Raw genomic sequence first — 23,530 nt, 5'->3', positions numbered from 1 at the left:
CTAGCTGCGATAACTAATATCTGCAGCAATTTATTCCCTCAGATTACACAGACCACATACGTCATCTGTAGATCACCTCCGAAATAAACTTTTTATCGCCAAAAATATTATAACAAGCGAGAAAATGGCTTGTTCCAGAGCAACGACGTGCTTATTCGACAGCACCTCTTTGTGTATGACATCGCGATTAGCACAGGTAGCTCACAACGCGTACCAATCGAGGTCAGTAGAAGACACTGTGATGATGTTTTAACTGCATCAGTGACTCATTGGGGCTTTTGCACCGTTGTTAGATGAGTTTAACGCAGATCACAAGCTCTGTATTGGTCATTGATATTGCGTACCAGTGAGGTTCATCTTGCTCCGTCAAACAAGAACAAGAGAACCTTACCAAAAATACGACGAAATTTTTTGCAGTTTTTTTCGCATAGACACCTTTGTTATTTTACAGCAATTTTTCTGTAGAACTTTTCGGTAGTAACTGCTCAATATTCATTTTATTGTGAGCTTCCGGTCAAAAACATTAAACAAGACCTCTTGTGATGACAGCAACTTTCTGGTGTTCTTTTCGACTGGGTGGGGCGTGGGTTGACCATTCTTACGACATGCCATTGAAACTAAGGGTATGTGAGATCATGTGGTCTAGGTCGTGGCGCTATGTGGGCCGATAATTGGCTGTTTTTGGTGCTGAGCAGAAAGCGTGGCTCTAGTGCCACCGCCATCGCTTTTGGTCCATGACAAACGACGGGAGTCTGGAAGTTGTTGTCCATCATTTTCATTGTGACAGCTCGTGAAGACCTTCATCCGGTTTATTCGGATTTGGCGTCGGCATCGCGCAGTGTGTTCTAACTGAAATAATCCGCTGCATTCAAGTGCTCACCTAACACAATGATACTCACGTGGTCTTCAGTCATAAGAGAAATGTGTCCAGGACAAATACACTGTGAGTAATGTACCCCGCATGGTCAAATGCTACGTGTGGGTCTGGAAAGCAAAACAGTCACTGGCGTGTGGGGCGGGCATGGCTGCTTTCTACACCCAGTGTCTCAGGCCATGGCGACGCCATATATTTGGCAGCTGAATGGGAAAGGTATGTCTAGCTCAATTTTTTCCATCTCTACACTGGCAAAGCTGGCTGCCTTGATAAGGTCGCCGCTGTCTCTGTTCAGGTGACATCCGCAGGTGAGGTTATCGGTCAACGGCGTGAAGAACTCTTCCAGGTACCTGGTTATGGTGCCCACGGGGTGTCCCACGTGCTCAGCGTACAGAAGCAGTCCTCCCTGCGAGTCAGCAGCGGCAGTGCCGATAAGCAGCCGGTAAGCCAGTGATAGTTCAATGCCCGTAATTCAGCAAAATATACACGGCTCAAGTTTAGATAGGTGCGTACCGCCATGTTTGTTTTACCATAGCGCCGCCTACCACCGAAGCCACCATGGGCTAATTTTGTAGCCTTTTGGGCTGCAGATGGAGCAGTGTATCATATCTGAAAGTTCCATGCGCTCGTTTTATTTCTGCCAAGCCTAGGCATTGTGAGTGAAGGTTAACCTCGCCTTCATCCTCGTGTGTGCTATTCCATTAGCGCCTGCAGCAACCAACCGGGAGCAGGCGACCATGCTTCGACAGAACGAACTATCAGCATCGGTGGGTGCCCAGCTTGCAGGTCACGTGTGTAATTTCTGACGCCTATTGGAGCCAGGGTAAAGGTGGCATGGTGCTGCATGACGGCTTTAAGAAAGGCAAATGGGTTGAAAATCAAAATAGGGGAGCGTGATCGAATTTATATGGTTGCGAGCAGCACGGTTTCTCATGAACGCTCTCGCTTCGTGCTTGGCCATGGCGAGTGTCAGTGTAGACTGCAGAGCTTACGGCAGTCACCCCCTGCGCAGACTGAACATTCAGGATACAACAGGGAGCTACGTGACCGAAACGAATCCACGTCTGATCACTTCATTGTTAATTGGCGGGGATGCGCGCGATGATAACTGAAATTCGGTGGCTTCTGCTGTTCGCGTTGGGCTGTTCATACTACGAGCGATACAAGTCAGTTCACTGAAAGCAATACGCATTCTTTGCTACTCCGCTCCCGCCAGCTCTCAGTGGCCTACAAATACCGGGAAATGCGTAATTACACTGCCTGAAAGGTTTGTACGTTAATTACCACTAAATGGGAGGCCGAATCTCAGCGCCTGTGTTGATAATATCTGTCTCAGTTGGGGAGGGGCACCGCTCAAGTCATAGCGTTTGTTATACATGTCCAGCATTCTTGGACAAAAGTTTCCAATATTGGAATATTGTAGGGTACTGGAAGTATGGATGGTAGCCGTCCATTCTTTCGATGCGTAGCAAAATTTTTCTTTTGAAGTTTTCTATCGCTCTAACCGAGTAGTTAAGACTGCCATAGAAAACCAATGCTGAACGGACGATAGCGAAAAGATGAATAGCAAAAAAATTGAAGCCTGCCAAGAGGAGATCTGAGGATATCTTGAATGCTGCAGTGAAATCTTACTATATATGAAAAAAAATTGGGGACATAAACTTTTTGCCTTTAAGAAATGCATTTGTCCAGAACTTCTGAGTATGTGTCTGGTATGGTTATGCATCGTTTAATTGAATGGACCTATTTACTATGCATTCGGTGTGCTTTCAGTCGAACAGTTAATTACTACTCAAGTTTCCTGTGATTATTCACTATGTAATACTCCTTTAACCCATATTTCCACATACAAGTACCTTGGTGTGCATATTTGCAGTAACCTTTCCTGGCAAGCTCACGTGGACTATGTCACAAGTAACGCTAACCGTACTCTCGGTTACTTACGTCGCAACTTTTCTATGGCGCCCACTAACTTGAAACTTATACTGTACAAAACATTAGTCAGACCAAAACTTGAATATGCGTCGTCTGTATGGGACCCTCCTCTTAACTCACTAATTCTGAAAATCGAAGCCATTCAAAATCGGGCTGTCCGTTTCATTTTCTCTAACTATCATAGAACTGCAAGTGTAACTCAAATGAAAGCAAATTTAAACTTACCGGATCTTTCAATTCGTCGAAAAATTTCCCGTCTATGCCTATTTCACAAAATCTACCATTCAAACCATCATCTCAGAGATACGTTGCTTGTACCACCATCTTACATTTCATCCCGCAGCGACCACCAGTTCAAAGTTGGCGTACCCAGCAGTCGCACCAACTTACACTTCGCCTCTTTTATCCCCAAGACTGCTAAGGAATGGAACCACCTTCCCGCTTCCATCGCCTCCATTACAAATGCCGACTTCTTTAAAAACGCTGTAATTGATTTTACATTGTAGTGCTGCGTTACCTGTACTGTTTTTGTTTTGTACCACCCACTCCTCTCTGTAATGCTTCGGCCCTGAGAGTAAATAAATAAATAAATAAATAAATAAAGTGTATGGCACAGGTTGCTATCCCGTGCATACCGTGTGTTCTTTCTTCTTTGTTACCGTCTCTGCAATTTTGTTTACTTTGCAGTTCGGTAAAAAAGTGGTATCGTTGCTTCCATTCATGCCATGCTATGTAAATGCGATTAGTATTATCGTACCATATCAGGTGTTTTCTTTTTTTTTCAAGGACGCGATGCCTACTCGCTCCCGATGTTCGTGGACATGAGCGGTGGCGAATCTAAGTTGTTGCCAAATTTTTGAAGTCCCTACATTGGGGGCTATTGAGTTAAAATTGCTTTGCCCAGACCATTGAAAAGCGTAGTCAGCTAATATCATGTACAGAGTAGCTGGTAGGCTATGCGATGTGCTTCGTTCCACGCCACAGATTGAGCATAGACTGCGTTCCTTACTGTCTGCTTTTCATTCCCAAAGTGCGCGGAACATATGAGTAAGCCTCTTGTTAGCGCAAGTGTTTTCTGTTCAGCAACGACGTTCACTGCCGATGTACCTCAGGGCCGGCGGGAAAGTGGTGAAGAATATGACATAACAGATGCACTGAGACCTCAGCATAACTTAGTATGCGTACGTACTGGCGGGACGTTTTTATCTATTTTCGTTTACTATTGCCGCAGCCTGCAAAAAAACATTCATGGTACAATGGCGTTGCATACAATATTGCAACTTTTGTTATACATGCGCAAACATGCATTTGACCAAAGGCTAAGCAGCCATTTGCTACGCGCGGTGGAATAACAGCCCAGGGAAGGACGGCAGAAGTGGGGTGTCGCGCAGCAAACGCTTTTAATAGTACTTATCCCTCTCCTGATCACTCCTCGCAAAATTGTGTATGTGCGCTTCAAGCTTTAGCTCATTTCTAGAGAAACCAGAGCGGCCGCGCAAAATGAAAACAAGAACGCGGGGAGGACAGCGCAGGTTGTAGTCTATCCTGTAGCGCCTGTCGTGTCTGCTTCGCTGAGCCCTTTACCTCAATTGTGCTGGCATTCTGCTTTCTTTAAAATACCCAGCAGAATCAGCCGCTCTGCATCACTGGCACCAAAGGCATGGTGCACTTTGCCTTGGGTACCAGATATAAGTCGTTCATTGCGTTATGACGGCAATATCCTATTCTGACTCTCTCTTTCTTTGTGTACCTGGCCTTTCCCTTCCCCTCATCGTGTGGGGGAGATAGAGGCACGATCCCTCAGCCGTCTGCTCCGAACTTCATGAACATTGTGTCCCTATTACGAGCTCTATCATAACACGCTCACTTACTCTTTGAACAATGTTTCTCGGTTTAAGAACTTATTTTATTCATGCAACTGTTCGCTCTCAGTTCGCAATGTATTCCTCGCAGCTGAAAAAATCAAAATCTCAATAGCTTCCTCTCTTGGGAAACAATTTTTGGCACGCACAAGTAAGGACCCATGCCGATGGACAACATGACAGCTGCACTCTTCATCCTGATCATCAAGGAGATCGTGGTCTACCAGTTCGTATGCCTCACCTTTGCGAGAACTCGTTTGCATTCGTTAAGGAGCTTCTGGCCGTCGTTGGCAGAGCAGAGAACGTATGTGAGCAGCACTGCGTCGAAGTGGCCGTCGGGCAGCATGCTCATCTCTTCCCCGTAACCACAGATAGAACGCTCCATCTGCACCTGAGACAATAGGTTCAAAACCTTTAAAAATCAGAACTGGTTGTTGCATTAGTTAATGCGCAGCGCCAAGCACATTTATTTCTTTGGGAAATGTATCGAACTAAAACTCACGAAAGCTACCCAAGTAGCTTCTCAAAGCAAAAAGGTTGTTGCACTTTTGAGCGACGAGCAGAACGCGAAGTTGTTTAAGGGGGCGTGCAAAACCAACAAACTAGAGGAGGGTATTACGCGGTGGCGTTATTGGGCTCATGCTAGGCATATGCTAACAGTGGTTTGTTGGTTCGAAGTGAATTCAAAGATAATAGTAAGGTTCTTCACATAATTTCGAAGCGAATATTTAGAATACTTCTAGCGCACAAAAAGGTTGCTGCTTGAGCATCAGCACACCATCCCGGGCGGAAATCAGATGCTTTGGTGACAGGTGCGCCGCCGAATTATGTGTTTTCAAAAACACACCGCGGTTTCTGAAGACGACTAGGATTTCAAAGAAATTACGCGCCATGGAGCGGAGTGTAATTACTCTTTCTAAATTTTTAAAGCTGGTGTGGCTATCAATAACAGCTAGCTACACAGCGCAAATTACGACCAGGTGTCTGACTACTTATTAAAGCTAATAAAACGATCGGAATTTAGAAAACAGGTTGAAATACGGTTCACCTGTTTACTTAAGTTTTCCCCCACTGGTAGTACCATGTCTATTTTTTCTTTATGGCACACAGGGAGCGCGAAAACTCAGGGGCAGGGAAAGAGAGTAAAAAAAGGAAAAAGAAAGGCGTTCCGTCTGATATACCAGTAACTAAAAAATTGAATGCATTTTTGAGAACCAGATTTTAACACCACGAAGATTGAAAGTGCTATTGTAGAAGAACAACAATGAGAAAATGCATGACCGCGTGATGGAGCCGCCAAAAAAAAGTGAAAAACAATGCAGCCACAAGTGTTTCATGAAAGTACAGCGTGAAAGCAATGCTCATATGATGCCAAGGAGCTTATTTTTAAAACATCCAAATCGGTTTCGATGAAACACCCAGGGATTTGTCGTAGTTGGCAGGTGTTGAGGCTGAAAAGGAAAACTACATTTACACTTTAAGCGCAGTTTCCATTTGGTATTCTACCGATCTCTTCAATCGCTGACACGTTCTCTTTTTATCGAGATTTTTAAATGCACCAAGCCCAAAATCTATGTCAGATGCTAGAACATGAGTGTCATTACTTAAAGCAGAAAAATCGGTAATCGTACTTCAATCTTCACTGTTCAGCGAAAATGGCAACATAATGAGGAATGGAATCGAGTCGCTGCAGACCTCTGATTAAGAGAAGAGTGAATAGGGGTCGGCCCTGAGTGTCGACTTAAGAACGAATAACGACTACCGACTGTGAGATAGCCTTTATTGGCTCTCTCATTCCACTCTTGAAAAGACTTAACCACCCGCATACTTTTTGTTTTCGACTATGCTGAAGACATGGAAACGTCTTCGTCCTGAAAGTTATAATAAATACAGCTTAACACTACTTATATCGTCGAAAGTGAGTACGCCAAGGCTCACTGGTTAGCGTATCACGCAAGCGAAGCTAAATAAAGCTTCTTCGCAACAGTTTTTACAGCGAGAAGCTCCGGAAATAATTAGGGTGGCCGCCAGTCCCATGAGAAGCTTCGTGGCGCCAATGAAAAAGAAGTGAAAGAAGAAGAAAACGGAAAGAATAAGAAAAAGGCTTGACACCTTTTTATATTTACTGGTTTGTGGGAGGTTTTAACATCCCAAAGCGACTCAAGCTATGAGGAACGCTCCGGAAATATCGACCACCTGGGGGTCTTTAACGTGCACTGGCGTCGCACAGTACACGGGCCTCTAGAATTTCGCCCGCCGCAGCCGGGATCGAACCCGCGTCTTTTGGGTCAGCAGCTGAACGCATTAACCACTGAGTCACCGCGGCGGCCTCTTTTACACTACTATCATTATTCCTATATTGCTTTTTAACGCGAAAACCCAACCGCAGGCAAGGAAGATTAAAAGCTTCTACTGATGACAGCTCCTCGATAAATTAACCTTGTAAAGCCTTAGGTTGTCAAGACCAAATTTTTTACTTTTAGTTTTGCAGTAAAACTGCACCTTAAATATTTCCTCAATGTGAACAGGTCCGGATCCTTTCTATAGACGCAGAGGCCAAGAATCATATGAGGAATTATGGGCAACCACTTCTAGTTTCCTTGGCTGCCTCTACGAGGGGTATGGCTTTGAGCATTCCAAAATAGCGCACTTGCATCATCCGTGACGCAAGAAAGAAAAAAAAATGGGTGAGAGGTTGCAGAACCGAACATCATAGGCCGCTAGTCAAATCACCCTTGGCTGGGTGCTCTCCCGAATTCTTTGTAATGATGCAGAATCAGTAGATGTAGAGGTAGAAACTCAAGAAGCAGAAGTAAATGGAGACGGAGATTCAGGGGTAGAAGTAGTAAAGTAGAGAAACGGCGGAAACTGCACTTGCCCGGGCATTCACTCCCGATGTAGAGGACGGACTGGACGCAACTTACAAGATCCGGCAAAATGGAAGACGCGGGAGACCGTCATGCTTGAGTGCACTCACGAAAAATGCCAGGCTTTCATATGTGGTGACCGTTCAAAATATGTGTTGAGGCTTAATAGGCCACTGGCCATTTTCAAACTGAACGCAGCTACGGTGCAATCTTAGAAGTTGAAACGGGAAAGCAAAGTTCCTTGGTTTCCATGACTGTTGGCTTCCGTCACATGTATGTCGTAATGAGCCACTCATTTCCCTGCGCTTGTCTGCTCGATAGCTTAACGAGGGTTTCCGTTCAGGCAGTCTTCAGGGGCATAAAACTGTTCGCTCAGAGATGCGGCCCTCCCCGTTGGATAACTTCTACGTGGCACTTGCAGTATCGCTAGACGTTCTACGTCCGCCGCTAAACTTTTGAAAGGTGCTGGTGAACTTGCTCAAAGTTAGGCTGCACGCAACATTAACAAAACCTGAAAGTAGAGGGTTGGGCAGGCCGCACCACAGATCAGTTGGCAGACCACCATACGCGAAATTCAGGGGCCGTTGGTTCGGATCCTACAGGCACGCAGGCATGCATTTTTTTCTCTGCTTTCTAGTTATTTAAATATCATGCAAAAATTATACCGAACAACATTTCTGTACTCATTTCTAGGTTTCTATGACTCTCAACTTTCTTCTTACGAATTAGTTAAAGCGGTACTGAGCACTAATTCGTTTGCCTGTATCCACAGCTTACCACGAAATAAGGGAAAAGACAGTTATTTTACTTTCAAACTGCTATAACAGAGGCCCTTTCGGTCAATTCTACATTTCTGAAGCAAGTAGATCTAAAAGAAAAACGGTCTGTTTGTGAAACCCAACTTTCGGTACAATAAATAGGTAATTCTTTGGACAGCAAGCAGTAGCGGCAGAGGCGAAGCAATCATTTTCTACTAAAAACAATGAGACGGGTTTGTCGGGAGTGCCTAATTTGGTAGTTAACCGGTAAACAGATACGAATCTTCGCTCGTTACGCACGAAGCTGGATAAATGACAGCGCTAATCCTAAGCGCGTCCCTACACCGTGCCTGAACCTGTCCGGACACGGACTAGTGACTATGCGGGCGATTAAACAGTGGAAGGAGAGCTCTTCTATACGCTAGGAGGAAACCTCAAGGGCGCCGCTTAAATACGCCGCGCCAGAAACTGACGACATATTGAGGATATAAAACCTTGCGCGTCGAGCGCCTCCGGTTTGCGTGCACGTGGTGGAAGGCTCAAGGAGAGGGAAACAGCGCCCGCGTCGCCGACGCGGCGGCGATCATCCGGTTTTCCGCCAAGAGCGCCCGCTTGTCTTTTGTGCGGCTCAACTTAAAGGTGCACTGAAGAGGAATCTGAACTCGTCTTTTTATCCCTGGTACTCGATCTACACGTTCCGAGCATTCTTAGAAACTTCGACTTATTACCCTCTGTGGCCGATTTCCCTAATTAAATCGAATTAACGTCCGGCTCCCGCCTTTATTTTTTGAATTCTCCCGCGTACGGTGGTCGGAGTCGACCAACGCGTGGAGCGCCTTTCAGCCAGCTCCGCGGAGGCTTTGCTTTCGCTTTATTTTGTTTTTTAGGTTTCCGTGCATAAATAGCTTCATTCGGAGATAATACAGCCGCAAAATAAGCCCGCAGACATAAAAATACGCGCGAACTATTTCCGATGGCAGAGCGGCAAGCAGCCATGGGACTGGGTGAAAGGCACTCCACGCGTTGGTCGACTCCGCCCACCGTACGGGGAGAATTTAAAAAAAAGGGCGGGAGCCGGACTATTAATTCGATTTAATTAGTGAAATCGGCCACACAGGGCAATAAATCGAACTTTCTAAGAATGCTCGGAACGTGTGGATTGAGTTCCCGCGGCAAAAAGACGAGTTCAGATTTCTCTTCACTGCTCCTTTAAGAGAACAGAGTGACAGACAGGGCGCCGTTTTTCGGGGCCAGCGAGCATTGGTGGCAGCCGCTCGAGAACAGTGTGGCATTTCTGCGACGCGCAGTCAGACACTGGATGCCAAAATTAGGCGCAGTATTTCTCATCTTTCGGGAAGATGGACAGTCCGCTCTCGTTTCGTCAGCTCCACCGACGATGCACTGAGTTTGCGTTGTCCGTGAGTGAATGTTCTGTAATAAAATGCAGCGAATTCTGAAGGCTGGGTATAAATGCATATAGATACAAAGGGAAAACTAGCGTTCGAAAAACTCTCCGTTTCAGTCATGAGGAGGGGAAGTGCGAGATAGCCATATTGAAAAACTCACATCTGATTTTATATGGGACGCATATGAATTCATAGTAGTAGTAGTAGTAGTAGTAGTAGTAGTAGTAGTAGTAGTAGTAGTAGTGTAGGGTGAATTCATATACATATGTCCCTGCTGAAAAAGTTCTAAGATGCAATAAACTCGTACAGTTTATCAGACAAATATCATAGACTTATCATACAAATCATAGAAAATTATCATTCAAATGTCATACATTTCTGTAAAATCATTCAGTCATCATAGAAATGTCATAGAATATCATACGAATTGTATGATATATCATAGAGAATGTATGATATTCTATGATGAATGATCTATGAGGTTATTGCATCATAGAACTTTTTTTCAGCAGGGCTGTCCGTTATGGATTCATATGTTCCCATATCAATTGAAATGTCCGTTCAATTTTTCGGCCATGGCGAGTTGCGCGAGGCTGAGCCGAACCTTGTACCCCAGCTTGGCTATGAGGTGGCCGCCCTGAGTGGAGAGGGTAGCTACCAGGGCCACCCTACTCTGGCCGATTTTTCAATCGCATTGCCGACGACGACGCTGCCGGATTTTCTTCACAACGGGAGTCTTAGCGCTATCACCTTAATACAGAAAGGTGTGGAAGGGAACACACGTTGTCTCCTGCCGGCCACGCAACAAGCTCTCTTCGCTGCGGTTTTTGGTGAGCCAATGACAGCCCCCTACTGCTGACGTCACAAGCGTGGTACGACGCGCCGTGCGAGGTTTCGCGCAAAAGCACGGCACCGCAGGCTGCCGCGCAGCGCGATAGCAGAAATTTTTTAAAATTATTTTAAACTTATCGGTTAATTCTGAGTACTTGTGCCCGGCACGCACAGTCGATGACATTTACTCTAGATAGCGCTCGCATTTGACAGCCATTTTATGAAACACTTTTGGGAGCCCTGCAGATACTTGTGCATAATCCTTCAAGTAAGCTTTATACGAGACAGTCAGCTATCTTGCCCCTTGTGGCTACAAAAAGAAATTCATTATCTGCTACCATGTTTGCCACGTTCTCAAGAATCAGTCGGCTATCTTCTTATTTGCTTGTGTTCGGTGCGCTTTACCCTTCTCAATCGGCATTGTAGTGGAGCCTACTCTGGCGCACACCCCACCGAATTCGTTCACTGCAAAATTTTTACTTCCATTGATTCCTCCGCTTAGTGTAAAAGCATCACAGGCAAGGACGTCCGCAGAACTTCATCCAGGGGGGAGGGGGGGGGGATCCGATGTCTGGGGATGGGGGAGGCGGTAGGTTTGTAGTTCTTTTCTACTAGGGCATAAATAATATCCGTAATTCCAAAAGGGGGGGGGGGGGGGGGGCAACCGCCCCCTTGCCCCACTTTACGGACGCCTATGATCACAGGTATTATAGGGGGTAAACTCTACTGCATTCGCTGAATTGTTGCATAAACCGTCTAATCGTTCTGTAATTATTTCACACATGGTTATGCCCTTCGTGTGCCGAACTTGCTCACTGCCTCATAGCCTCATAGGATGCCATTAACGCACGCTCGGCTAACCATACAAGATACATCGAGTTTTTACAGCATAGGACTCTACTATTGGCGGCGTGATAAATCGCTCTCAGACAACCAAGCGGTGAAAGACAGAACTGGTAAGGTATACGTTGGCGAAGACATGACTAGACACTCCCGCAGCCTTCTCGCCATGGCAAAAAATCGGCATTCGTATTTTGCTATGGGTTTGCGTGGCATGTCAATTAAAAAGTCCTAGTGAGGCGCGCAAATTGTGAACGCGCGATTGTTGTCCGCGGGCAAGACCTTGCACGTGTCACATGATCTAATTTCTTGAGTCAACGAAAATAACCTTTGCTATTGTTACTTCAAATGTTGTATTCAGTTGCGGATTTTTCTTATTTAGCTTCGCAATCGAATATCAATTGTAAACCGTTTTACTAAAGTGCGGGATGTTTACGCAATGAGTTCGATGAAGTGTGGTCACTTCTGTCAAACAGAAACCATCCCTTTGATTTAATCCGTTGCACCGAGGCATGATTCTTTTCCGGTGAAGATTATCTCCTTCTCGATGGCTACGAGAGGACTAAATTTCTTCCAATTGTGCTTAAACAGAAGAAACGAAAGGGATCTTCGTGAATATAAATATACACGCAATTAACTGAACAAGGACATCAAGAGAGCTTAATCTAAATTGTACATAAAGAAATCGTTAGGATTGCCGGAAACTACAGTCAGGTAAGAGGCATCCAAGGAAATAGTGAACAAAAAAACATTGACCCGAAAGATTATTTTCAAAAAGCCGGTGACACTGAGATAGAGATCTAAAACGTCCAACAAACACTTTATTCAGGTAGGTCCCTCTTCAGACGTCCCTCTTGGCAAGCCCCCTGAAAATAACATCACTGAAATATGTCTCTCAACTGTAGTATCTCCTAGAGGCCAATGTGAATATGTCTATGAAAGATAATTCCGACTGTAGCTCCGACGAAGTCAAGCCACAACCGCTAAAAGCGGTGAGTGTTACAGTTTCAGTCCCCCTAGCGCACAACTGTGACCTTATTATGGCGACAGGTGAGTTTTCAACAAAAATGAAGTGAGCAAGAGTTTCTGCCATTCATAAAAGAGAATCGTTTTACGATTTAGGCAGCTATAGACCTGTTTCTATCCTCTCTGTATTATCAAAGATAGCAGAACCCATAATGGTAGTCGGGATTCAGGCGTACCCGTTCACCTAACTACATTGCTGTCCGGCAAAAAAGGCAGCCATTCAAGAAAAATTTAAGTTATATCGCAAAAACTTCGATGCTGCGTGGAAAACTCTTACGGACATTTCTTGTACCCGGCGAAGCCACCCTACCAGGGTGCCCGCGGCTCCACTGAAAACTTTGGGACGGCCAAAGCTCTGCTAGCCAACTTGTAAACAAACGCAAACGTGCAACGACAGGTGAAGGCAAGAGCCCGTGTTCCAGTGGTTATTTGGCCATTGGCAAGCTGCTGAGAATACGTACCTTTTCCCGTTTTTGACCAGTATCGTGAACCGCGAAAACACCGTTGAAAACTCGCAGGAGCTTTATGCGTTTCTCGCTGCTAGGTCATTTTGCCTAGAGGTTCCTCAAAAATCACTGAGAGGGTCACCGAAGCGCGCGGACCATTTGGGTACGCCAAAGTAGATACCTCGGTTTGGGCGCAGCGGGGCTACTCGTTGCGATAGAATCGACGGCTTAAGTAGTAACAAAGGAGCGATATAAATTCGGAATTGTTCCTCGCTATCACCCGTCATGGAGTTATTTCGCGTGAAGCCTCACAACTCACACAGATCGCATTTAACGTGCGCGAATATCTTGCGTATGTGATGCAGGTCATAACAGTTTCAGCATGACGGGGCCGAACTTTCCGGCACATGAGCCGGCTGCGGACAGAGCAAAAAGACCAGCCTGGGAAGGCAACGCTGGTTGCTTTCCTATACTGAAAAGACGATCATTCAGAGCCGGCTCAACGGGAGCACAATCGACTGAGAATCAGCGCAATTATCTGATTGCGGTGTCAGCCGCGCGGCGCTCGAACCGAGGTATCTACCTTGGCGTACCCAAATGGTTCGCGCACTTCGGAGGCCCTTTGAGCGAGTTCTGAGGCTTGTCTCGGCAAAATGATCTAGCAGCAAGAAACGCTCCTGCGAGTTTTCAACGGTGTTCTCGCAGTGCGTGATATCGGTGCAAAACGGGAAATATCGCGGATCCTCAGCAGTTTCCCAATGGCTGATTCACAACAGAAACAAGGGTTCTTTCCTTTACCTCTTGTTGCACGTTTACGTTTGTTTACAAGTTGGCGAGCAGAGCTCTGGCCGTCCCCAAGTTTTCAACGGAGCCGTGCGCACCCTGGTAGTGTGGCTTCGTCGCGTATCAGCAATGTCCGTAAGAGTTGTGCCCGCCTGCAGTATAATTTTTCCACATAACGTTAAATTCTTTTGGGTTGTTGGTTTCACTGCAGGAAAGACATGTATTTAAGTGAACGGGTACGCCTGACATCCAAATACTCGCATAACATGAACTCCTCTTGCGTAAACTTCCCTTTTATGGTATCCAAGGCATAGCAATTTCTCTAATAAAGGGCTATTTAGCTTCAAGATCACAGTTCACAGTAATAGATATAGCAGGAACAGACAAAAAAAGAAAGCATCGCACTTGTGATTTTGATCCCGCACTACCTTCCTTCGTCTTGGGGATGCTTGATTCATGGAGTACCTCAGTGAAACAACTTTTGAAACCGTTCTATTTTTACTAAAGAGACATAATATTGTCAATATTCAAAGACGTAAAAAATTATGCTAACACAGAATTACCATACAGGAAATCTGCTTAGAAGCAAATAAATGGCTAGAGTGAATACGTAGTTTAAGGTAAATAAAATTAAAATTAAACTTCAAAAAAAGTATTTGTTGCTGAGTTGAAAGGAGCGATTAATCTAGCAACCTTACCTTTGAAATTTCAGGGAGTACCTATCGAACACTAATCTACGATATGATTTTCAGGGTTCGTCTTCCAAGAAAATTTTTCATGATCACCCCATATCGACGCGTTAAGAACTGACGTATCTAGAGCCATATCATGATAAATAAAATAAGGCCTCCTCCCGTTTGATGCTAAACGTAAAGTCTACTATACACTTGTACATTCATGTCTTAAGTACTGCTCTCTGGTGTGGTCAACGAAACCGAGACAAACCTTAATTAACTTTCATAGTTACAAAAGCCAGCTATACGAGTAATTGGAAGCGTGCCCTACACTGAAACCACCGCTTCGTATTTTGCCAGTTATAGCACACATCAGATAAAAAAAATTGTTTTAACCGAAGCTGTCTTAGGAAGCCCTACATCATCACCGAGCAAGCACAACGAAGTTTCAGGAAAGCTATCAAGTTAACCAGCGCCCATATGAACTACGACAGAGCTTAACAGTCAAGAAGAGATCACGCACAAGTTACGGTTTACTTAGGCTGTCATCACTAATGTTAAGTAATCCTCAAGAAGTACCCTGGGATATTAAACTTAGTAGAATGGTCGAGTCTCTCCAATGCATTTCAAGAAGCAAGTCAAAACACTGTTTCTACCAGAGCAGAAGGTTTGAGAGTTAACATCCGAACCAACTCTTCGTGTAAGTTTTGTGTAATGGGTTGTATTTTCATCGTCTGCTGTCTGGACTGCCTTGAAGTATGTGTTTGCAATGTGTAATTATGTTCGATTGTCATGAATTACGTTCCGTAAAAACGATTGTCTTTACTGCAAAATTTATTGCAGTTGGTATGAAACTGTTTTAATATTCCTAGAGCTCGAAGAATTATTTCTCTTGCCCTTCCACAGGAAGATTAGATGTGTACCAAATGAATTGTATTTGTTACTGTGTTTGCATTGATGTATTGTGTGCGGGTCAGCATATGAAGGTTCGTTGGATGGGCTCGGTGGGCTCTGCCTCGCTGGGTAGGCTAAACCGCGTTTAAATATAATTTGATGGTTTATGGGGGTTTAACGTCGCAAAGTGACTCAGGCTATGAGGGACGCCATAGTGAATGGCCCCAGAAATTTCGACCATATCAGTTTCATTAACGTGTACTCGCATCGCGCAGTACACGGGTCTCTAGAATTTCGCCTTCGTCGTAATTCTTCCGCCGCGGCCGGGATCGAACCCGCGTCCTTCGGGTGAGCATTCGAGCGCCATAACTAGCGAGCCACGGCGGCGGCTCAGAACAAAATTTGATATCGATGAGCTTTGTCTCTTTCGAGTGTCCTTTGTAGGCACCAGATATTCTCCAATTAGTTCGCGCCAGCGCCTGTAGCTACCCACTCAGAAATGACCCTGGCACATACACCTATTATTTATATTTGTTCGGATTCTGTATACGTTCTCTAGTACAGCATACACGACCTAGCGCTACTCGACTCATCCTTAGTCCCTCATGTCAGTCAATCTTGCGCACACTATTGATGTGAAGCACGTCGAAGGTAAGGTTTATTAAAAGGGTAAAAAAAATGCTGTTACACTTCGCACCCAACGTCATTAAGCTAATTTTTTATCAAAGAAATGTTACTTTTCGCCTCAGAATTTCAATGTATGTTTGCACAGAAAGAATTCAGCACTCGATCACGTTCGCTTTTCTCAGCGAGATGCCTGTGCTATTTAGTCGGAAACGTTCTCTAAATGACATTTAAACGTTTGCTTGCCAATCGGCGACACTAGAGGTGTGCGGGCTGAGAGTGAGGGCAGTACGCACAATAATCTCACGATTCATCTGGGCTCCATAGAGACGCAGGTTAGCAGTGTTCCGCGTAGATCGTGATGCTCGCCCTGTTTTTGCGTATTCCGAGAAACTTATCACAGCGTATGTTTAGAAAATAAAACCACAGAATACAATGCTAAATTGGCTTGATTGTATTGAATTCCGGCTTTATTCTAGCAAACAATAGCTGACGACTGTAAAACATTCACGAGCGATTGGAGAAGCGTACGACATAAGCTGCACATGTGCCAGTTCGATCCCTGCGGTTGGGCGCCGAGCTCATTTTTAGAGGGATGATTTGAATTATTTTATTATGTGAGGAAAATATAACCCTTTAACATAACCATGGCCGCTCAAAGGTGTTTAGTTCTCGTGCGGTTTCTCCCGAGGCGATTGCAGCTAAAATACTTGGATAGTTTGCGAACTGTTCAGTGTAGACTGAACAGTTCACAAACTATCCAAGTATTTTCGCTGTGTTACTGTAAAGATCATTTCGTGGTCTTCCGTCAACGCAGGCAATAGCATGGCAACAGAAGAGCAATGCACCGTATTGCGTAATTCTTACACAGTGGCACGCCTTTTTGTTTGCCACCTGTTGAAATCTGTTGAGTTGAGAAGCTGTAGGCCTTTTGTTGATGCACACAAAAAGATAACCTTGTTGACCACCTGTTCATCTGCTCTTTAGTTGAGAAGTTGTAGACATTTTGTTGATGCACACAGAGAGGCAATGCTGCTGGAAGGACCTATGCAAATGCAGTTACTGGCACACCTGCATGTACTTCAAGACGTACAGGGAAAAAAATGTTAAAATTTGTTTTATTTGTAAACCTTCAGAGGTGCTCGGACAAATAAGTTCAAATAAATACATCATGTAGGATCCCATCTCATCCATTTCAAGAATCACAAGATAGTGATAGTCTTTCTAATGGAAAAAGGAAGACCTGATCAGCCTTTTCGTTCATAGAAGGTTAATTGGTTTCTTCATAGAAGGTTGCACTACACCAGGGCGGCCAAATCCTGTTCTGGTTAGAGAGTCAGTTTTCGACTCTGGTCACCGAGATCAGGCCGCAGCTTAGTCCTGGTTATGCAATTCCATCGAGATGCGGAGTTTTTATTTTTTGAACCCGGTGGAGAATTGCGCAGCAGCGGGGTTCGAATCCCAAGTCCTTTCGCACGCGAAACAGATGCTCTAGCTACCTCTACGCCATAGCTGCGTTCAGCCTAGCTGAGTGCTAATAAAAGTTTGTTTGTTTTTTTCTATATTAAGGCATTGCTCCTTGAATACAGAAGTTATATATATTCCAGCTTATTTTACCCATACCATGCTTCTGTAATTCAATGCAAGTTTAAACACACAGCTTTTGACTGGTTGAATAAATATCTTGTCGACAGCCTTTTATTTTTGTCAGCAGCATTGACAGTGTTGACAAAGTTAATTATAATTTTTGTTGACAGTTCTCGAGTGCAGTCAACAGCATCGACAGTGTTGACCAGGTTAAGTATGAATTTTGTTGATGCGCACTGAATGCAGTCAATAGCGTCAACATTGTTGACAAGGTAAGTATAAATTTTGTTGCGAACCGCTGATTGCAGTCATTGGCATCGACAGTGTTCAATAAAGTTTAATACAAATTTTATTGAGTGCCGTTGACTGTAGTCATCAAGCATGCCGTTTTCCTTGACTAGTTCTTGATTCCATAATATGTCAACACTTGTTCAACGAAATGGCGATGCTGATTTTCGTAAGGGTGACTGCGTGTGCTAGGGCTCTTCTTATGTTACTCTTCTGCTTGATTGGCCAGTCTGCAGCACAACACATTAAAGACGCGATTTTGTCCCTAGGTGCAACCACACAAGCCTGTTCCTGGGGTCATGATCAGTGTGCGATCAATGGACAAGGCTTCGGTAAAATGTTTAGGAGAATCTCCCAAGGCGGAGTAGATTTGTTGGATGTTCGGTGGATGTCAATACGTTATTACTCCCTTTGTACAAGGCTTTGGGAATGTTTTGCCCGAGCCGGTAAGGTCACTTTTCAATGGCTATTTCCAGTCACTTTTTTCTTTTAATGGATAATATGAGACTATGTCGACTTTGGGAAGGTTTTGCCCGAGCCGGTTAGGTCACTTTTCAATGGCTATTTCCAGTCACTTTTTTCTTTTAATGGATAATATGAGACTTTGCCGAGTGCAGAAAAAGAACCACGCATAAAGAAAGACCGCATACCTTTGGGTTCGCTTGCAGATTTCGCTTGAAGTCCTCGTCGAATACCGTGTTCGGCTCTACCTTCCAGTATTCGATGGGGCGGCGAACGAACTCCAGGTTCAGTCCATGAGCGGCGCCCACCTCCAGTACACGTACGGCGCCGCGAGGTCTCAGCGCTGGGTCGTGTGACTCCAGGTGGTCCAGCCGGCTGACTAGCCTGCGTCGCACTGGCCCGATGCTCTTCTCGTAGACACTCTGCAACAACTTGTAAATGAAGACATAGAAGGCCTCCTGGAATCGGCGACTGACGAGCAATGCCGGCATCAGAACCAGAGCGCCAAGGCCGCCGGCGATCATTAGAGCGTGGCCCAGAATTGCGTAGAGCCACTTGTGCATGACTGATTTTCTCAAGCCGTTCAATAAGGTGCAGAGCTCAATTCCTGCAGTTATCGACCACTGCTCACTGCTTGGTATTTGAACACTCGTTGCACTGCGGGTTGTCATTCATCCTGTCCTTCTAATTTTTCTATTCGCCTTTTTGGTGGGCCCAAGAGTCGCTAGTGCAGTTCTTGCACGCTTCCTATTTTTAGCGCAACTGTGAGGTCGATGTTCCTTCCGGACTTTGTTTTCTTCATGCAGTTGCTTGCCGTGTTCTGCGCCGCGGGCAGCGTTTATGTTCAGTGATTGGGAACACTGAAAAAAAAGAAACAAAGAAAGAACAGTAAAGTTTACAGTCTGTGCACAAAATTGAATAATTTAGCACCTACGTACGGACTTATTATGTGCACTGCGATTTTTTTTTTTATTGTGTACACGTGCAGAAAAATGTGAATGGAGCACGCCGTGCGTTTCGCGCCCTACTTAGGCACTGCCTAATCGAAATTGGAGAGTACGGTACTTGAAGACTCCTAGTGATTCTTATTCAGGTTGCTGATAGACACACGACGTTGTTTTTTATTTTTGTGATCAAGAGCGTAGTTCCGCTGGAGAGAGGAGCCGTCTCAGTCTATTGATGTCCGCACCTCTGTGCACTGCACAATCATCCAACGTTCTGTTGCCGGAAAAGCAAAGTTTGGCACGGAAAATACAAATCTGAAAGTTATGAAAACACTACACACAGAAGCATCATGAAGATTAAGAAAAACAATAGAGCGTAGGTACATTACATCGCACTAAAAACTTCACTTACATGCTTTGTCAGCCATGCCTTGTATTCGGAACGAACTGGAGCTTCAGCCCTTATGAAAGACTGTCTTTACGCTCACAACTGTTTGCAAAGGGACGCTTGCATTAACTGAACGATGGCTGTGACGTCAAGGATGCGTGCAGGTCATTCGAGGCTTGAAAAAAAACTGCGATATAATATCTGCTTCGTCGTTTAAAATTCACTGCAATGCTAACGCCAGCCTGCCTCAAGAAGCACAGTGACAACTAGTGAACAAGCAGCGATTATACTGGAGTGTTTTCATGCTTCACGTGACGTGTACGGAAGTTTTCGCGCCACATAGTTGTTGAAACTGAAACCGAAACAGCACGAGAGAAAATTCGATCAAGAATTATTTTGCGACGTTAAGCGAATACCACGTGGTGCTACATATAATGCCTTCCGCATCACTGCAAAGAACAAAACATGCCACAAAATTAGGTGCCTCTCCTTTTGGTGACAAACGAAAAGTTTCCTTAAGGTGAAGATGACTTACCGGTGCTCACCTACGGGGCAGAAATATGGAGGCTAAGGAGAAGGGTTCAGCTTAAGTTAAGGACAACGCAGCGAGTTATGAAAAGAAAAATGATAGGTCAAATGTTTTTAGGGGAATCCCCCAAGGTGGAGTAGATTTCTAATAAGGGAGTAATTACTCATTGACGTCCACCCGAGCGCAGCCATACGGCTACAAAGGAAAGCTACACAGCTTTATCTTTAAAAATGATAGGTGTAACGTTAAGAGATCGGAAGCGGGCCGAGTGGGTGAAGGAACAAACGCAGGTTAATGACATCCTAGTCGAAATCAAGAGGAAGAAATGGGCTTGGGCAGGGCATATGTGATGCGAAGGCAAGATAACCGCGAGTCATTAAGGGTAACGGAGTGGATTCTAAGGGAAGGCAAGCGGAGCAGGGGGCGACAGAATGTTACATAGGCGGATGAGATTAAGAAGTAGATGGTGATACGGTGGCTGCAGCTGGCAAGGGACAGGGTTAATGGAGAGACATGGGAGAGGCCTTTGCCCTGCAGTGGGCCCAGTCAGGCTGATTATGATAATGATTTGAAAATATTTAAGCCATACATGGCATATAGCACTGATTGATGCCGTTTATTATAAGAAAAAAAAAAGAAAATAGAAATATAAGGAGTCAGTTTCTGAGTCTTGCCGACCAGTTGTCGTTTAAGAGATGCTGATATTTCTAGGGCATTAATGGTTAGAAAAGAAAAGGCCTTAGTAAAAAAACATTTGTGAGAATCAAAAATAAAAGCCAGTAAAGGATGGCACTGAAGTTGCACAATTGCAGCCGTTGCACACAGCTGCCACAGCTAGATACTTCGGAAACTCTTTCCCTGACATCTTGAAACTGCACGCAGGTATTACTGCGATGTGCATGTTTACTCATGTGAATATTGGCCAATTTCTCGACTGCACAGAACTTCTTAGAGACGCTAGCATGTAACACAAAATTCAGTGACAAATGCATGCAGAAAGGACTAATGTCAGAAATAGATTCCCAGTTCCCACTTCGCAGAAAAACAGAAACATTCCTGCGAGTTGAGAAATGAAGAAATCAGTATTCTGTTTGGAAGTAATTACAAATAAACGGATGTTGCGTTTGCTGCATACCAATCTGTACCGGCACGACGGAAATGATTCGAGGGCTGCAAATGTTTCGGGAATTACACGGGGTCTTCGATGGTATGTTGGCAATCACAGGAAGGCAATTTTTGAAGCGCCGTGGGTAGGTACAGCCTTTGTCAAAAGTTTAGAGCCCAGGGGTTTGCTTCAAAGCACTATTGTGGCGCTCCTGTAGCACTCATGGAAGCCCTATGCATCGGAGGGAGCAGGACCAAAAATATTCTTACCTTCAGCAGATTTGGGACGCTGAGCGCGCATTCGAGCAAAGCAGTGTGGCCCAGAAGCAAACCCCCTCTAAACTTCTGACAAAGGCTGTACGTTAACGATTCATTTCGCTGTCTGTGTTGAGCATTTGTCCGAGGTCTAATCGCCATTTTTTTCAACGTCTCCTCACTGGTGGCTAAAGGGAGCAGAATAATTCAAAGAACAATTAATTTCTCTCCTCAAGGTGATGACAGAAGCGACAATGGGCGTTCGGCGTACCATTCTGGCATGCTGATCATGATGGCGCACTGCACAGTGAAGAGTGGTTACTTTCCTTTGTTTTGCGCTCAGGAGTGAATTTGTTCCTTCCTTTCAGTATGGGAAAAGAAAAATAAAACGGTTTGCTTCATTCCACGCAGGTCGCCTTGCAACAACCTGACACGCAATGATCTGCCGCGCAGTTGCTATCTGTGCCCTCTTCTTTTTCGGAGCAGGTTGTTGTTGGTCTTAGAAAAAAAAGTTGGTTGTAAACATAAATGTTATTCGACTCCTTTTTTCTTCGTAGTGACGCTCTCCGCAGAGTTCCTATACTGCAGTGTGCTAAGCTACCCGCGCTGTACATTGCAGATTTTTTTCTTGCACGCACCAGTCTCCTAGATTCCATCTGTTTCCTCCGCAAATCAAGAACCTGTGAGCGTTCTCTGACAGTCGTTTTGGCCGTCCACTCAATGCCTACCGTGGGTTGTTATCATGTTTAAAATTCCTTTTGATTTTAGATTTGTTTTTTTTTGTTTCTTTTGGCTCTGTTCACATATTTTTATTCAAGTCTCCGCTTCCCTTTCGGGGGTAGGCAGCCGCTCACCTTTATTTCTATTTTTGTTTGGCTGACCCGTATCAGATGGAAACCAATATGAAGAAATGCGGACTTCGGGCACTAAACGTTCTACAGTGATCACCCTCCGCTAATTTCGCTACGAACAGCACCACATAAATAAACGCCGTAGATATGTGCACTGAAGTATTCACGTCGTGACAACTAGGGGCAAAAAGGATAAAGAAACAAAGCCAACATGAGGGCCGCAAGCGCCCGCAGATGCGACGCGAGCGGAGAACTTTGCCCCCGCAAACTGGGATGAGCTGAGCAGATCGCAACATTATACGAATGAATAGTGTCACACCCGCGTCCATGACTGTCGTCACTTTTAATTACCTTTCGTTGTATATAGCCGCATTTTGAGACAAGAGACGTCGCAATAGTTCTTTGCTCTGATCGGCGGCATACATAACTAAGCTAAACATCATCAACATAAGCAACATAACCTAGGAAGCAGCATCTCCGCATGATAAATTTTAGGAGGATTAAAAGTTGTGCGACAACGCATCAGGCATTTAGCCGTGGAAAATGCTGCCCTTGTGAGCATAAAATCTCGAAAGTTAAATTCGTTTTCACACGTATAGAGCTAAAAAGGGAGAGCCAGCACAATGAAACCAAACAACAAATTCTTCATTCAGCAGTCGTTCAAAGTTCACTGCACTTAGTCAATCGATGTAAGCAAATAGTATTTGGGATGAGAAGCTCAAACACTGCGCAACAAGAAGAAGCTTTCACACATGAAAAACCACGCATAAAAATAAGTTCAAAAGCTTGAATACAACAGTTCATTGATTGTAAACAAGCGCTTACCTCGTGGTGCCGCCGATGCTCAATGTCTGTGAGTGAAACGACAGACCGCAGTCACGTGTTAGACTTTTTTTCTTTACAGACGGACCGGCGAAGATGCCTATGATCGCAGAAGGCGCACAGGAACTGCGCCAGGACGGCGTCTGGCTCTATCGCTTGGCTGCGCTATTTCTGTACGACTTGGCGAAGGGACACGAAGAGAGAGCGAAAACAGCAGATAGGCATGTCTGGTTGCTTTCCCTCGTTGCTTCCCTCTAGCGCGCGCTACCTAGTTTCCTTCGTTTTTTTTTTTTTTTTTGCGTCACCAACTCTTCCTCTCCTCTGCGTGTTCGAGGTCACGAGTATCGATCGACAAAATTGCGGAGAATATTCCGCCCTTCACGCACAAGGAAATGGTTTGCATGTGTACATTTCCTTCTCATGCATTGTTTAGTACGGGCCAGATTCGATTACTTAGAAATGTCGAGATGAAGACGCTGA

At 44.8% G+C, this 23,530-nt stretch overlaps 1 protein-coding gene across 1 annotated transcript; it reads right to left on the bottom strand.

The window, feature by feature from the left end:
* Nucleotides 1–759: 759 nt before the first annotated feature.
* Nucleotides 760–23,284, bottom strand: LOC149360488 (thiol S-methyltransferase TMT1B-like). The gene is made up of 4 exons (XM_089572342.1): nt 23,054–23,284; nt 18,346–19,017; nt 4,913–5,062; nt 760–1,280 (listed from the first exon to the last, which is right to left on the bottom strand). The coding sequence occupies exons 2-4, from the start codon at nt 18,826–18,828 to the stop codon at nt 1,047–1,049; spliced, it is 867 nt and encodes a 288-aa protein (XP_089428468.1). The 5' UTR covers nt 18,829–19,017; nt 23,054–23,284; the 3' UTR covers nt 760–1,046.
* Nucleotides 23,285–23,530: the final 246 nt, after the last annotated feature.

This window comes from Amblyomma mixtum, chromosome 2 (genome assembly GCF_055824585.1).
Source record: "Amblyomma mixtum isolate Tamu chromosome 2, ASM5582458v1, whole genome shotgun sequence".
Lineage (NCBI taxonomy): Eukaryota > Metazoa > Arthropoda > Arachnida > Ixodida > Ixodidae > Amblyomma > Amblyomma mixtum.
Note: the sequence above shows the minus strand (reverse complement) of the source record. Positions and strands in the feature narration are given on the sequence as shown.

Excerpts from the sequence above, each read along its gene's own strand:
- LOC149360488 (XM_089572342.1), bottom strand. The coding sequence starts at position 18,828 with ATGACAACCCGCAGTGCAACGAGTGTTCAAATACCAAGCAGTGAGCAG. Across the intron at positions 5,063-18,345 it reads ATCTGCAAGCGAACCCAAAG|GTGCAGATGGAGCGTTCTAT; the intron begins GTATGCGGTCTT and ends CTATTGTCTCAG. Across the intron at positions 1,281-4,912 it reads GCAAACGAGTTCTCGCAAAG|GGAGGACTGCTTCTGTACGC; the intron begins GTGAGGCATACG and ends GCTGACTCGCAG.